This window comes from Xenopus laevis, chromosome 7S (assembly GCF_017654675.1).
Source record: "Xenopus laevis strain J_2021 chromosome 7S, Xenopus_laevis_v10.1, whole genome shotgun sequence".
NCBI classification, from domain to species: domain Eukaryota; kingdom Metazoa; phylum Chordata; class Amphibia; order Anura; family Pipidae; genus Xenopus; species Xenopus laevis.
This window is the reverse complement of record NC_054384.1, coordinates 28,644,864-28,662,202: the sequence shown is the minus strand read 5'-3', so window position 1 is coordinate 28,662,202 and position 17,339 is coordinate 28,644,864. Positions and strand designations below refer to the sequence as shown.

The following is a 17,339-nucleotide window of genomic DNA, read 5'->3' as shown; positions in this document are numbered from 1 at the left end:
GTTTTTATTCATCTAAAATTTAAATTCAAAAATAAGCTTCTGCTTTGAGGCCACTGGGAGCAACACCCAAGGGCTTGGAGAGCAACATGTTGTTCACGAGCCACTGGTTGGGGATCACTATTATACCAAAAGACAACACGGGGAGGCACATTTATCAAGGGCTGAATTTCAAATTCATGTGCAAATAAAAACTTTTTTTTTTTTTGTTGGGTTTGTGCTCCATCTTTGGGAGTAATATATATATTATTATATTGTACTATGAGCTAACCTCCATAACCCTGTATTCCTTCACTTGCTAGAAAGACATCCAACCACTTCTTAAAGGAATAGTTCAGTGTGAAAATAAAAACTGGGTAAATAGATAGGCTGTGCAAAATAAAAAATGTTTCTAATATAGTTAGTTAGCCAAAAATGTAATGTATAAAGGCTGGAGTGAACAGATGTCTAATAAAACAGCCAGAATCCAACTTCCTGCTTTTCAGCTCTATAACTCTGAGTTAGTCAGCGACTTGAAGGGGGGCCACATGGTACATTTCTGTTCAGTGAGTTTGTAATTGATCCTCAGCATTCAGCTCAGATTCAAAAGCAACAGATATGACCCATGTGGCCCCCCCTCAAGTCTCTGATTGGTTACTGTCTGGTAGCCAGGGTAACCAGTCAGTGTAAACCAAGAGAGCTGAAAAGCAGGAAGTAGAGTTCAGACTGACATGTTATACATCAAATCACTCCAGCCTTTATACATTACATTTTTGGCTAACTAACTATATTAGAAACATTTTTTATTTTGCACAGCCTATCTATTTACCCAGTTTTTATTTTTACACTGAACAATTCCTTTAAAGCTACATTAGATAGCAAGTGAGGGAATACAGGGTTATGGGAGATAGCTCATAGTACAAGTTGATCCAGGGACTGGTCCCATTGCCATTTTGGAGTCAGCAAATTGGTGAGGCTTCAGATGGTTTTTTTTTTGCCTTCCTCTGGATCAACTGGCAGTTAGGCAGCTTAAAAAAAGTTAAAAGGTTGAACTGGACCTAAACAAAATACCTCCTCCCTGCTTTTGTCGTTAGACGCACAAAAAGCGTTTGACAGATTGGACTGGCGTTATATGTTTGCGGTGCTCAACAAATTGCAGATTCCGACACCGTTCCTCACAGGGATTCAGCAGCTTTACACCACGCCTTCAGCTCAGGTCCTTAGCATGGGACTTCTTTCCGACCGCTTTCCCATTAAAGGAGGGACGCGCCAGGGTTGCCCCATGTCTCCCCTGATATTTGCACTATCCCTAGAACCGTTAGCTCACGCCATTAGGCATAACCCCAACATTAAGGGCATACGAACCGGAGAAATGGAACATAAAATAAGCCTTTTTGCCGATGACATCATTCTTACGCTGACAGCCCCCCAAACCACGCTTCCAAACTTATTGCAAACTCTAACTCAGTTCCAGCTCATTTCGGGATACAAAATAAACCCTACCAAATCCCACGCATTGCCACTTCATATGTCCAAGTCAGAACTCAAATTGTTACAACTTAATTTTGACTATAGGTGGGAGTCAGACTCGTTGGAGTATCTTGGAGTATACCTTACTCCCTCCTATGACACCCTGTACAAGGCTAATTACCCCAAACTCCTTGATAATCTAAAGAAAGATCTGGACAAATGGCACTCATATCACCTCTCCTGGTTTGGTAGGATAGCGGCCATTAAAATGACGCTTTTGCCTAGGATATTATACCTCTTTAGAACATTGCCGATACACTTCCCCGAATCAGCAGCTTCCTCGCTTCAAAAAGCTGTATCGAACTTTATATGGGAGGGCAAGAAGCCAAGAATTAAGGCTGCTATCATGACAAAACCGAAATCATTGGGAGGCTTGGGAGTACCCCATCTATACAGATATTACCTTGCAAGTAGGTTGGAGGCGATGGTACACACTCATGCACCAACTGGGGAACCCTGGCAGTCCATCGAAAATCACTATTCGGCCCCACTACAACTTACCCATTTATTTTGGATCCCTAAAGCGGCTAGGGTCTCCCTTCCACACCTCCTTCCCCCATCACAGCAAGCTTTAGATCTTTGGGACTCTATAGCGTTCAAGATGAAATTGAGCAACACTGCCACAAAATTCAGGACTATTTTTAACAATAAAGACTTCCCCCCCCAGGTAGCACTCCCATGGAGTTTCAGATCTGGATATCTGCGAACCTGACAACCTTATTGGATTTTGTCTCTGAAGGGACTGTTAAATCTTTTCAACAACTTAGGGAAGAATATAGTATTCCCCATGCACAATTCTATCGCTATTTACAGATTCGGCACTACGTGAACATTGCTTGCAAAGCCCGAACGTCTTCCACTCTTACATACTTTGAAAAGCTGTGTCGCAACCACTCATACCCAACACATCTTATCTCACTTCTGTATGTTAGCCTCTCGACTGACAACACAGTTACACGTCAGCCTTACATGCAGAAGTGGGAAGAGGATTTAGACCTTGCCATTTCTGATAAGTCCTGGTCGGCAATCTGGGACACGGCCAGGCGAACTTCAATATGTGCAGTCTCTAGTGAGAGAGCTTATAAAATAATTTTTCGGTGGTATTACACCCCTACACGCATTGCTACCCTAAGCGGCAACCCTGATCACTCGCACTGCTTTAGAGGCTGTGGAGGGAGGGGTTCCTTCCTGCACACCTGGTGGACCTGTCCAGTGGCTCAGATATTCTGGAAGATGGTGGCAACTTTGCTCTCTGAAGCCCTGCGTTGCGTTGTACAGCCCTCCCCACACACTTTTCTCTTGGGAATGAGGATTAGGGCCATACGCTTGAAACAAACACGTATTTTAGCCACTCATATCCTGACAGCAGCAAGATCATTATTGGCAGCAAATTGGAAGAGACCTACACTTCCGGGCTTACAAATTTTGATATCAAAGGTGAATTGGATTAGGGCGATGGAATCCATAAGGAACAGACTTCAGGATAGAAGTTACGAGGGGGAACTGGAGTGGCATCCGTGGGCTCAGTATCTGGAGATTTTGCAACTTCGAGGTATCGTACAATAATCTGCCCTTCCTACCTTCCCAGATCTCGTCAGACCTGTCTATTTTTCTTTATTCCTTTCTTTTTCTTTATCTACCTTTACACTAAACTCCTTTCATTTCCATACGGATTCATTTTCTCATTATGACATTATTCCTCTCTATGATATGACGCATATGTGTTGATTGAGCTAATTGAACAGTCATATTCTGTTATGCAGCAGCTACTACTGTTACTTGAATGTTCTTCTGCATCATTGTTGTACCTCTTGTTTTTCTTTGGAAATGATGGTTAATAAAAATTTTAAATTATAAAAAAAAAAAGGTTGAACTGGAATTGTGTCTTTTTTTTCAACCTAACTTACTATGTATACAGTATCTGGATCAGCCACACCCAACTGGATGCCTGCAAGTATGACCCTTAAAACTACTAGCATGGATCCTGGGCTTCATCACTACAAGAGTTCTTCACTGTAAATCAGACACAGTTGCATTGAATATTTCCAGTCTGTGTGGTGTCATTTCCAGTGTTCGGCTGCACTGCAGCAATTGGTGCTGGGGGATTCCCAGAGCTGTAGCTACAGGATTTGTACAGCGCAATGCAACAAAAAGCCCAGCAGTGCCGATGTGGAATGGAAGGCAGGAAGAACTCGTTGTAACTGTACGGAAGAGCACAAAGTGTATTGGATACAGGCAACATTAATAAAAGTGGCTTTATTTCCAACTCGCTGCAGGGAAAAGGGCAAGTTTATGGACATAAAAGAGCTCTCATATTTGGACCTTGAGCGGTAGATAATAGATTCCCAATATACAACTCCCTTCCTTCACCCTCTGCTGTGACTGTTACATTAACAGGAGTCCATTATGTAGAAGGAATGTCTGTGCACTGGGAATCGAAATATCACTCACCCAAGAACTTTAGCTTGAGACATTAAAGTTCAACTTCCAAACACTTTTTTCAGTTCAGTTGTTTTCAGATTGTTCACCATGAACAAAGACTTTTTTCGATTACTTTCCATTCCAAGTATAAAGGAGAAGAAAAGTTTTCTTCCACTTGGGGTACCAAATGTTAGGCACCCCCAAGTGATTGTATTGACTTACCTGAAACCCCGGGCCGGTGCAGTTTTCTGCTGATAGGAGCACTGGCCTAGGGCTTCAGCTAAGTCAATACAAGCACTTGGGGGTGCCTAACATTTAGTACCCCAAGTGGAAGAAGACTTTCCTTCTCCTTTAATGTTCCTGTCTCAGTCTGGCAGTTCAGTTAATCCAGGAATGATACAATTTGCTACATTTATTTTTTGTATCAAGTCTAACAGCTGCCTGTAATGAAACTCAAGGATTCTGCTCAGCAGGGAAACAAATGTAGCAACTAAATGTATGAATTTAGAACAGTTAAAGATTTGGCGACCCCCTCCCCCCGAGCTGCTTTAGGGTCAGGCCACACTGGGCGTTTTGGGGAGATTTGGTCGCTTCGGAAAGTTCGGGCGACTAAGGAAAACAAACCGCTGCGTGTGATTAGTGCCGGCATTTTTTCATTTTAAGCCAGCACAGAGTCAGCGAAGGCGTTTGGGGAGATTGGTCGCCGCAAAGACAAGGCAATTAGTCGGCAGGCGACCAAATATCCCCAAAACGCCCAGTGTGGACTTACCCTTATAGGATGAAAAATTTAACTTTTCAATATTAGAAAAATGGTCCCAAATAGAAAGTAGTTGCAAAATGCCTTTATCTCTGGTGAACAATCTGAAACAACTGAACTGAAAAAAGTGTTTGAATTTAAACAACCCCTTTTAACTCTTTCATCAGTTCACCCTTAAGCTGGTCATACACAGAGAGCCGGTCATTTGGCAATGTTGCTAAACGAGTGGATCTCTCCCCGATATGCTCGCTCAAGGTGGGCGATAGACTGATCCGATCGTGGGGTCATAATGCAGGAGTATGGGCGGTCCTCATCAACAAACAGATGATGAATTTTTACCCCTGCCCAATCGACATCTGCCTGACTCTCTGCCAGTAGTGATGGGCTAATTTGTCCCTCGAAACACGGGGGCGTAAATTTGGGGGCGTCAAATTTGACGGCGGCGACAATTCCGACGCACATTAAAGTCAATGGGTGTTCGTTTCATTGGCACCAGTGTGGAACTTGTCGCCGGCCTAAAAAAAAACTTTGATGCTGGCGAATTTTTACAGCAATTTCGCAAATTTATTCGCCAACGGTGAAACGTGTAAATTCGCCTCGAATTTGCGCCTGACGAATAAATTCGGGCATCACTATCTGCCAGATAATGATCAGGGAAGTCCATCAGAGGGCCCCATACATGGGTCAATAAGCTGCTGACTCAGTCTGTTCGCTTTTATCGGCCCTTGTATGCCCACCTTTACACATAACAAACATAGCGATATTTAATCAGACAATGGGGAAACTAGATTTCCTGGGGCACTGAATAGTTGTAATACACATTTATTTCCTTTTTCTCTGTAAAAATAAAACAGTACCTTGTACTTGATCCCAACTTATTTTGGATATAATTAATCCTTATTGGAAGCAATACCAGCCTAATGGGTTAAAATAATTTTCTAGCAGACTTAATTACAGAAAGATCCACTATCCAGAAACCCCCAGGTCCTGAGTATTCTGGATAACTGGTCCCATATCGGTTTCATCCACAAATCACAGAATCTACGATCTGTGAGTTTTAGAGGGTAAAACGTTTATAAAGATTTTTAAAATGAATTTGATTATGCCCCCTGGCTGTGAATGTGATCAATGAGGCAGGAGGGGGTTTATTTGCTAAAGGTCTCAAATCTTCTTCTTGGAGAAGAGCACTCGTCCTGCTTATTTCTGTTCATGGAGAGATTTACTGATAAGGAGATATTGGGAGTTTCCAGCATGCTATTATTCCTTTCTCCCACTCTCTCATCCACATATCCAAAGAACATGAGAGGACCACCCTAGCAGTGATGATCCCTCCTCAGGCAAAGCTTTCTGATAAACATTGGGAACATATTAGTAGAGCCCTGCGTGGGTCAGACCAAACTTGCCATCCAACCTGGAACACTGACCCATTAAACTCCCTGCCCTGTTTCCACTTCCTAACCCACTCTACCCCACATTACTGGTGCCTTTGGCCGACCCAGGGACAGGACGTGATGTCACTTCTGGGTGGAAGTGACGACTCCAGAGGCAGATCAACCAGGTCAAGCGGATAGAATTTTATATTTTATTTTGACAAATACTGAAAATGTTCTTTCTTGGGACATAACATATCAGTGGTCACTAATGGTTTAAAACCATGTTGTCATGCAAGGACAATAAATCCCAAGCTTAAAGGAGAAGGAAACCCCCAGGGTGCAAAACCCCTCCCATGTGTTGCCCTTCCTCCCCCCTGGCCTATCTGTCCCCCTGGGCAAATGCCCCTAACCTGTTACCCCTCTGCGCAGGTCCACGGAGTTCACAGTCGCCATCTTCTCCCACGCGCGTCTTCTTCCTGCTTTGACCGGCGTCTTCTGGCGCATGCGCAGTAGGAACAGTTACCGGTACGGCTCTACTGCGCATGCGCCGAATGTCACGAAGTTTTCCGATTTCACTTTGTGACTTTCGGCGCATGCGCAGTAGATCCGTACCGGTAAATGCTCCTACTGCGCATTTGCCAAAAAACGCTGGTCAAAGCAGGAAGACCGCTCGGGAGTAGTGATGGACGAATTTATTCGCGGCGAATTTGCGCGATTCGCGTCCAGCGAATAAATTCGCGAAACGCCCGCGAAAAACGGGCGCCGGCGTCGAAAACGGGCGCCGGTGTCGAAAACCGGGCGCCGGCGTCGAAAAAACGGGCGCCGGCGTCAAAAACGAGACACCGGCGCCGTTTCGCGAATTTTTCGCCGTTTCGCGAAATTCGCGAATTTTTCGGCGAAGCGAAACGGCGCAAATTCGCCCATCACTACTCGGGAGAAGATGGCGCCTGCGAACTCCGTGGACAGGACCTGCGCAGAGGGGTGAGTAACAAGTTAGGGGCATTTGCCAGGGGGAAAGGTAGGCCAGGGGGGAGGAGGGGCAACACAGGGGAAGGGTTTTGCGCCCAGGGGGTTTCCTTCTCCTTTAATTATAACACTCACCCCCCCACTCCAAGACTCTCACCTTATCTTTGTTATCCTGTGAATCAGTCTATAAAATACACAAGAAGGGGGATGGTGACCACTGCCATTTTACGTCTCAGCAAAGGAACATTTTGGTAAGTATCCGTCAAACAAAACTCTTTTCCTGATACTAACATGGGTAATTGCCGCAGTTTCTGGCATCCAAGTTCCACGCAGCCATCTTCTGGGTCTTCTGGTGCTTTGTCAATTTTCGGTGCATGCGCAGTTGCCGCGAACCAGCAAATTGCTCCAAATGCTCCGACATGCCAATCTCCCACTCAGCTTGTCGAAGACCCGGAAGATGGCTGCGTGGAACTCAGATGCCAGAATCTGTGCTGAGGGGTAAGTATAAAGTATGGGGCATTTCCCCGGGGGGGGGGGGGGCGGCGGCACAGGTTTATTTCTTAAAGGGTTGAATTCTCCTTTAAAGGGCATGTAAACGCAAACAAATAACATCCCATTTTTACTTTCTTTAATGAAAAATAAACCTTTCTCCAATATACTTCACTTAAAAAATGTGTACAGTTTTTATAAGAAACCTGACTGTATGCAGTGAAATTCTCCCTTCATTTACTGCTGTGGATAGGAATTGTCAGATGGTCCCTAACTGCTGAGCAGGGAAACAATCATACTTATGAACAGCAGGGGGAGCTCCCGCCTTACTTACCAGCCATGCAGAACTCAAACAGCTTTGTTTATGACGATCCCTAAGCAGCCCAGACCACACTGAGCATGTGCACAGTCTTGGTCTTGCAAAGATGTTTAACAAAGTTACAAGATGGTGACCCCTTGTAGCCAACTTTGAAAGCATAAATTATTTGTTTGATTAGGCTTGTGGTGCAGTAAGTTCATGCTTATATTTAGTATACAAAATACAGAATTTCTAGCCTTATTCTATTTTAGACTTTACATGCCCTTTAAGCAGCCTTACAGTATTGGTAATCCAAATTATGGGCCACAAAACCCTTGTGCGCTAAACCCCAGGAAGACCCAAGCATCGCATATAATAGATGGATGTAATACCCGCTTCAAGTATAAGTACTTCACACCTTTGTATTCTATAAACATAAGAGACAAGTTCATTTTTTAAATACAACTTCATTTTATTGGGAAAACATCATACATTGTTGCCGGAAATAGGTTGCATATTGTAAAGGAAGAAGTTTGGCAGTATAGAAGAAACATACATTTTGTCATAAAGGGCTTAACACCTATAGAAGGTTCATGGTGAAAAATTATGCTAAAAGATCTGAGCAAATTTTGCCGCATGATTGACTTTTTTTTTTTTTTTTTTACAGTGAGGAAAATTTCATTTTTTATTTATTTATTTTTTTAATTCTTGATTATATTAAAAAGCAAAAGGGAAAAAAAACCATACAAAATTGCCAGCGGCCCATGCACAAAATGTATCGTGTGCTACAGTTTATAAAATTCTTGGACAGTTCTGATACATGCATCAAATGTTAGACCTGGACGAGGAGTATTTACAGTTGGTGATGAAGAAAAGGGAGATGAACTCAACAGACTTACGTTCCAAGTGATGTTGCAAACAACAAAAAAGTGCCAAAATCTCTACCAAAAATACAATGGAAATCAGTACTTTCAATATTTCTAGAAGAAAAATCATTGGAATTTTAAATTCCGGCAGTCTGGTTTTGGTTACGATCAAATGGAAGAGAGAAAAACAAAAACTAAAAAAAAACTAAAAACCCCATGCAGTCTTTATTTAACAGAGTCACTTATGTTTGAAAGGTTGGACGAAGCAGTTCCTCATGTTCCTGGACTCAAAAACGGTTTATTTTTTTTATAGAACTTAAGATATTAAAAATCTTGTGGCTATTCAGTGGTGATCATCATTGAGGCAACTTTAATACTCACTATCAACTAAAAAGTAACAATAACATTGATGCCCCCTATAGATGCGCTTCCTGTACATCATAGGCTTATATATTAAATATCTGCAAAAAAGAAAGAAAAAAAAGAAAACATGCATACACAAAATACAATGTCAAGCTTTACAGACTTGATATGAATCAAAATTGACTTTAACGTAATGTACAAAGCTCAATTAAAGTTCCCCAGGAGGAACAATCCTGATTTGAGTGGAAAAAAAAGGGTGAAATGGGGGGTCCTCAGAAAATGCTGTTTGATCTCTGTTCAAGTAATAGATGTTCCTATGTAGAAATCTTTCCAATATGAAGTGCCAAAGAGCTCATTCAGAGATTTGGTGCAATTAAATAGAATCTCTAGGAAAAGAGCAGAGCATACAATACATAGATGATGGAATTCATACAACTATACACCTGAGGTCAGCATTATAGAAAGCCGTTTGCCTGGCGTCAGTTTGCAGGTCTTTCAATACATTTTTGCAACCTCGGCATGTTTAAGACAATCCTTGTAAATAAATAGCTTTAAAGGAGAAGGAAAGTCGTCTTCCACTTAGGGGTGGCCAAATGTTAGGCACCCCAAGTGATTGTATATACTTACCCGAAACCCGGGCCGCTGCTCCTATCAAGTGTCGGACTGGGCCAGCGGGATAACGGGAAAAAACCTGGTGGGCTCCAACGGCCCAGATACGCTTCTTAGTGGCGCAATGCCTCTGTCGGGGGTTGCGGCAAAATAAAAATTGCCGTGCGCATATGCAGAAATGTCCCAGTGGGCCCCAAGCCCCACAGTCTGACCCTGCTCCTGTCAGCAGAGCACCGAGCCCAGGGTTATTCCAGCAAGGACCACGGAGGCTGTGCAAGCGCAGTAGAGCGAAAGGCCGAACTTTAACTAAAAAGTCAGCTACAGTATAACCCCGAATTTACGTCCCCGGATTTTAAGTTTTCCCACATTTTACATCTCTTTTTCGTCGTCCCACCAGCCTCAATGCATTTCTTTGGGTGCTATTCCCGTTCACATTTTTTTTTTTTTACGTTGCTTTTTAATAGGGGTGCACCAAATCCCCGGTGAAAGATTCGGCCGAATACCGAACACTAATTTGCACATCCAAATTAGGGGCAGAAAAGGAAAAAGTGGAAAAAATTCTTTTGTGACGAAAAGTCATGTGATTTCCCTACCCGCCCCTAATTTACATATGCAAATTAAGATTCGGATTCCGTTCGGCCAGGCACAAGGATTCAGCCGAATCCGAATCCTGCTCAAAAAAGCCAAATCCCAAACTGAATCCTGGATTTGGTGCATCCATACTTTTTAAGGCTTGCCCCTACCCAAACGCTATGTTTTTAGATGAAAAAAGCCGTTACCCCCGAGATTTAAGGCTCCTTAAACATCAGAATCCTCCTTGCATGCCTCTCCTCTGCCGGGAGTCAGAAAATGTGACCCTGCAGGCAAAAGTGGGTAAAAGGAGAAGGAGAGGCTGAAAAAGGTGACAGTGCAACCAGAAGGGAGCTCTGTACGTGAGAGAGCTGGAAACGCGACCATGTCTGAAGGGGAGAGCCAAGACTGAGAAGCAGTTGGAGGGGGTAATACGTGTTTTAAATAAAAACAATGACTTAATACGTTTGTGTCTTTAATACATTTCCCTTATTTTACATCTTCCTAGATTTTACATAATTTTTCCCTGGTCCCCTGAAAAACGTAAATTCGGGGGTCTACTGTATTTCGTTCTACTGCATGCGCCTGCCCGGGGAAATTTGAAGACAGAAGTTGCCGGAAGAGGATCGCTGCAGTTTTCTGCTGATAAGAGCACCGGCCTGGGGTTTCAGGTAAGTAAATACATTCACTTGGGGGTGCCTAACATTTGGCACCCCCAAGTGGAAGAAGACTTTCCTTCTCCTTTAAGGGATGTATGTATATTTCTTATCAGAAAAGAAAAAAACAAAAATCTAGTGAACGAAAACAAGATTTCCATTTGTAAACTTAAGTGTCAGCAATGAAAAGCGTGAGATGCAACACTAGAAGTGCTTTCAAGAAAACAGCCCCATCTTTTTCCCATGATAATGGCAAGTTCTGCACATGCCCAGGGACTGTCCAAACCCTACAAAGCAATGCGGTCGTCTGGTGGAAAGCAATAAAACAGGAGCACTGCATATTCCTGGAGCTTCCATAGTCTGTGTAGGTATTGTCCATCCCTGTAGCTATCGAAGCTGTTCTCAGACAAAGCATGAATCTAGGGACTTCTCAGGCAGGGTAAACGCTGAACTAGAGCAGTCATTGGACGTTGTTGTTGCCAGTCCCGTTATTTTCCTTGGCATTCGCGTTTACGGAATGAATACCGTCTTGCTGCCTCCCGTCTTTTCTCGGAGGCATTCTTTCATTGATCCTGTCCAATCCCTTTGCTTCTTCAAAACTGCAGATTTTATGTTGCGGTGAGAAACCTCGTATTGCTTAAAACGCAAATGTAAAACGTTAGAAGCCTGGAAAGGTCCATTTGGGTTTTCTAGTAATAAATACATGTCAGTAAGAGCAAGTGGATACTTTCTGGATCTGATCTTGCCAAGTCTTGTATTGTAAATGAGGCCTAATTATCTGGGCTGAGCTGCCTCTACTACTCATAACTTGTCTCCTTTTAACCAACTTTACTTTCAGACTAAGGTATAGAAATAAATCGACAAGATACTTTTTCCTGGAGAAAGGAAAAGACATGAAGACAGTACTGCTCTTTAGCGGGAGGTCCAATCTGTAGTCTTCACAAGGGAAACTGCTGAAACCCAACAGATTAAAGGCTTAATCGCAAGGCTTTATTAAAGGATCAGTAAAATCAATTGTTTAAAAAAAATACAAAAAAAAAAAAATTAGTGCAGAAGGAAAAAAAAAAACAAAGACACATTAACCTTTTAAATCGCTAAGTCTTTATTAAGAAATAATTTACCGAAACTCTGCTTGCGCTCCGCTTCAGAAAAGGTGATCTATTGTGCGGCGCTTGATTTCTCCTCCCTGCTTTCCTTATAGGAGATAGTCAGGGAGGAGAAATCAAGCGCCGCATGACGGATCCTCACCGTGTCGCCTTTTCTGAAGAGGAGTTTCTCAAGTGGAGTTTCGGTAAGTTATTGCTTAATAAAGACTTAGCGATTTCAAAGTTTAATATGTCTTTGTGGGTTTTTTTTCGTTCTACACCAACAAATTTTTTAAACGTTTAATATGTCTGTGGTTTTTTTGGTTCTACACTAACGAATTTTTGATAAAAAAATTGATGTTACTGATCCACCGTGCGGCGATCGATTTCTCCTCCCTGCTTTCCTTATAGGAGATATTCAGGGAGGAGAAATTGAGCCCTGCATGATGCCTTTTCTGAAGAGGAGCACAAGTGGAGTTTCGGTAAGTTATTGCTTAATAAAGACTTAGCGATTTCAAAGTTTAATATGTCTGTGTTTTTTTTTTTTTCTTTCGTTCTACACTAACATTTTTTTTTTTTTTTTTAAAAATTGATGTTACTGATCCTTTAAGAAATAACTTACCGAAACTCCACTTGCGCTCCTATACAGAAAAGGTGATCCATCGTGCGGCGCTCAATTTCTCCTCCCTGCCCTCCTTATAGGAGATAGCCAAGGAGGAGAAAACGAGCGCCACAGGATGGATCATCGCCCTATTGCCTTTTCAGAATAAAAGCGGAAACTGAGTTTCGGTAGGTTATTTCTTAATATACGCTTTGCGTGTTTTTTTTTCCGATTCGTATTCAATTCGTCCGAATCAAGTTGTTTCTCCTTGAATGTCAGGAAGGCTATTAATATCTCCAAATGGGTCACTGGACCTCTCTCCCATTGACTTCTACATGAACTCGGCAGGTTTTAGGTGGCGAATATTCAAATTTGAATTGTTCCCATGGTCAGATGGGGCAGATTTATCAAAGGTCGAATTTCAAATTTGTGGGAATTTTTTTTACTCTAATTAATTTGAATGTACTCGAAATTGGATTGAGATGATGCAAAAATTTGATTAGTATTCGATTCGTACGAATCAAGTTTTTTCTCGGAAAAAAAACTTGAATGTCAGGAAGGCTATTAAAATCTCCAAATGGGTCACTGGACCTCTCTGACTTCTACATGAACGCCCTAGGTTTTAGGGTAAGGGCCTACCTGGCAATTTGGGGAGATTTAGTTGCCTGGCGACTAATCGCCTCGTCTTTGCGCCGATTAATCTCCCCGAACGCCTTCCCTCTGTCTTGCACCGGCTATAATGAAAAGTAACCTGCGGCATGGCACAAACGGTGCTTCGTATTCCGTAGTTGCCTCACGAGGAAACTTCGGAATATGAAGCGCCGCGCGTGCCATGCCGCAGGGGACTTTTCATTATAGCCGGTGCAAGACAGAGGGAAGGCGTTCGGGGAGATTAGTTGCCGCAAAGACGAGACGATTAGTCGACAGGCGACTAAATCTCCCCGAATCGCTAGGTTTGCCCTTACCCTTAGGTAATAATTGTGCTTTCAATTACCTTGGGTAACTCTGTTTGTTAATATTTAACATGCACGTGTCTTTCTTACAGCCATAGAGAAAGATAGAATTCTCCAATATACAAGAGAGATAGAGACATCTTCCTCTCATTTGTATCCTAGTCAGTGAGTAACTATGAGGAGTAATACTTTTTGTTTTGCTGTTGAATTTAATGTAAAAATGTAAATATGTGACTTAATGGTTAATCGTTCATGTTTTTCTGAATATAGTTATTCACTGAGTTTATAATTATTGATAAAACAAAATTCAAAATACACAAAGTTATTATTGCTGTGAATGGCATTAATACGGAATTTAATTGAAAACTTGAAAATTGGGACATTATGGTTTCCGCTGATGGACTAATGATATTGACCACCACTAGGGGTCGCTAACTATTTGCCTATAAATCTGCAATTTGGGATCACCCTCGTTTGCTGCATTAACACTGAATTTGAATTTTTCCCAGGGTTAAGGTTTGATAAATCTCAAAATTCGAATTCAAGTTTGGATTATTCCCAATTAGAATTTGTGAGTTTTGACCAAAAATGCAATTAGAATTCAAATTTACTATTCAACCCTTCATAAATCTGCCCCATAATGTTACACTTGCCTGCATTTTGTATCTAAGGAACGGTCTTGTCACCAGGAAAAGCAAAGAAATGCCTCAAATCACTTCCCAATAATAAGCAAAGCTGCTCATAGTCAATGCTCAAACACAAGGAAAGACCTTGAGATGATGATCCTGCCCCTATCAGCATACAATGTGGGAAGCAATCCATGACAATTCCTATTGCTTTTGAATGAAAGCCGTTCCATTTGACAGATATGGGGGGAGTTCTGCACAGTGTACATCAATAGCTTTTATAGCAGTTCAAGGCAAATCTTGCACTACCAGGTAGTATGTACAACCAGTGAAATAACAATACAGCAGAGTGTACAATTTGGATCATGCACAAATCATATTTCAGGATAACTGTATGGACTAGAAGTAGATATTCTCTGTACAGACACAACACCAGACATTCTACTTAAATGTAAAATAAAAGGTCACAAAAATGTTGTCAAGAAAAGGAAAACATCATATGACTCTACGATACCATGCTACAGGCAAGTACTGAAACACAAACAGTCAAGTGTTAAGGTTTTACACAGAGCGGACGGATCGACAGAGGGATCCATCTCTGGTTGTGCAAGTTTAAACCTGGTCACAGTTTCACATTAATTAAATTCCCAACCCAAAAAACACAGAACTCTGCCAAGGGGCCAAGATTCTAAGCATACCTTTATCAGCCTCAATTGCCTCAACTGTGGCTGTACAGAAGTGGGCAGATGCATGCAAAATGAATGAGAAAGATGAGAAGTGTAATATTGCATAACAAAAAAAAAATGCAGTGACCAACTTAATATACAAGGCTGCCCCAGCTTAGTCATTAAACACATTATCATATTATCCCCCCCCCCAAACACACATTTGTTAGGGCTACAAAATATAAATGCATCAAATGTCTTGTATTAAAGCAAGCAAAATTAATTCTTAATAATGTTTATGCTGATAAATGGAGAGCTGCACACAATCTACCCCAGGGATATTTGACAGTTTAAGGTGCTGGCAATAAAAATGATATGAATGGATATATGAGAGAGAGGGGTAGCGAGAGAGAGAGAGGGGTAGCGAGAGAGAGAGTGAGAGAGAGGTAGCGAGAGAGAGAGTGAGAGAGAGGTAGCGAGGGAGAGAGAGAGGTAGCGAGGGAGAGAGAGAGAGAGAGGTAGCGAGGGAGAGAGAGAGAGAGAGGTAGCGAGGGAGAGAGAGAGAGAGAGGTAGCGAGGGAGAGAGAGAGAGGTAGCGAGGGAGAGAGAGAGAGGTAGCGAGGGAGAGAAAGAGAGGTAGCGAGGGAGAGAAAGAGAGGTAGCGAGGGAGAGAGAGAGGTAGCGAGGGAGAGAGAGAGAGAGGTAGCGAGGGAGAGAGAGAGAGAGAGGTAGCGAGGGAGAGAGAGAGAGAGAGAGAGGTAGCGAGGGAGAGAGAGAGAGAGAGGTAGCGAGGGAGAGAGAGAGAGAGAGGTAGCGAGGGAGAGAGAGAGAGAGAGGTAGCGAGGGAGAGAGAGAGAGAGAGGTAGCGAGGGAGAGAGAGAGAGAGAGGTAGCGAGGGAGAGAGAGAGGTAGCGAGGGAGAGAGAGAGGTAGCGAGGGAGAGAGAGAGGTAGCGAGGGAGAGAGAGAGGTAGCGAGGGAGAGAGAGAGGTAGCGAGGGAGAGAGAGAGGTAGCGAGGGAGAGAGAGAGGTAGCGAGGGAGAGAGAGGTAGCGAGGGAGAGAGAGGTAGCGAGGGAGAGAGAGGTAGCGAGGGAGAGAGAGGTAGCGAGGGAGAGAGAGGTAGCGAGGGAGAGAGAGGTAGCGAGGGAGAGAGAGGTAGCGAGGGAGAGAGAGGTAGCGAGGGAGAGAGAGGTAGCGAGGGAGTTAGAGTGAGGGAGTTAGAGCGAAAGAAAGAATTTTCTCATATTACATGGAGATTTGGGGTTACCACTTGTAAATAGCAAACTATGTCCTATTGTGTAGCCACACGTTGAATGCTCCATAGGAAACAATGGAACCCATTTAAGCCAGCTAAAATGAAGCAAACTGAATGGAGTACAAACTATTAAATGACAAATCTTATACAAAACTGCTAAAATGTACATTATGATTTTAGTTAAGGCCAGTGATAATTTTTCATTACAATGGAAAGGCAAATGTGAAAAGAAAAATAAAGTTATTTATGTTATGCAGGAATGCATATTGCTTGAGTTAAAACTTAAATGCGAAGATCTGGCAGATACAAAAATAAACACCATAAAATGCTATTACTTATGCATATCTTAAGGGGCTATCCAATCTATTTGCAAAAAAAAGCATATTTGTAACATGAATGATATGTTTTGTTTGCACAAAATGAACCTAAAGACTCGAATTCCTCTTATATTCTTTTTTAGAGTTTCTTCTTCAGATCAGTTGGAAGAGCCCATCAGAACAGTACTGATTTACGGCATTTTATGGGCAGAAAGCAGCTATGGTTTGTTTTTTTTTTGTTATTGCTCTGTTAAGAGGTTACAACTGATCAGGAATATTTGACTGTTGGGTTCCCCCTGAGGGCACCACTCCATCGTACAAGTAAAAAAAGTCTTTATTTTCAAATGAAGGGCTACAGCAACATTTCGAGTCTAAAATGGGTCTTTATCAAAGCTGGCTTGATAAAGGCTTGAAACATGGCTGTCAAAATTAAGACTTTTTTTACCTGTATGAAGGAGTGCTGCCTGTAATCGTTGGAGCATAAGTTATTCCAGGAATGGAAGGAGCCTGGTAGATGTGCAGCCATTGATAAAAAGTTTGCACAAAGTGTATGTGTAAAGTGTATGCTGCCTCTTTCTATTAGTGTCCCGAGAGCACCAGCACACCACTCGGATCAACACAACAGTAATTCAAGTCTCTGTGTAAATCACATGCAAACTATAAACAAAAACATATATTGATAATGAGCATGTGTTAACCCATGCTGACAAAATTACGGATTGAACTGCCCCTTAAAGGAGAACTAAACCCCCCCCCCCGTTAATCAAAAATCCCCATCCCCTTGCGCAGGGCAGCCATCGGGGGGGGAGACAGGGGGGCGAGTTGTAGGGGGCCCGAGGGTAAGGGGGGCCCCGGCCACGCCACACTTACTTGATTAGCCGGGCCCCCCATCTTTCTGAGAGCTGCTGACTTCGGGAAGGACGTTTAAGGGGCCCTGGCCACCATTTTTCTCAATGTGGGGGGG

The 17,339-nt window shown here is 42.7% G+C and overlaps 1 protein-coding gene across 6 annotated transcripts in view; it reads right to left on the bottom strand.

The window, feature by feature from the left end:
- Positions 1–10,979: 10,979 nt before the first annotated feature.
- ppp3cc.S (protein phosphatase 3, catalytic subunit, gamma isozyme S homeolog) overlaps positions 10,980–17,339 on the bottom strand; it is a 40,650-nt gene continuing 34,290 nt past the window's right edge. For 3 of the 6 annotated variants that reach the window (XM_041571059.1, XM_018242069.2, XM_018242070.2), the window contains 2 exons: positions 14,838–14,867; positions 10,980–11,510 (listed from right to left, as the gene is read on the bottom strand). In XM_041571059.1, the coding sequence (XP_041426993.1) occupies positions 11,335–11,510; positions 14,838–14,867 (206 nt within the window). In that variant the 3' untranslated portion in view covers positions 10,980–11,334. The remainder of the gene's footprint in view (positions 11,511–14,837; positions 14,868–17,339) is intronic. The other 3 variants (XM_041571060.1, XM_041571061.1, XM_041571062.1) reach the window with 1 other exon arrangement.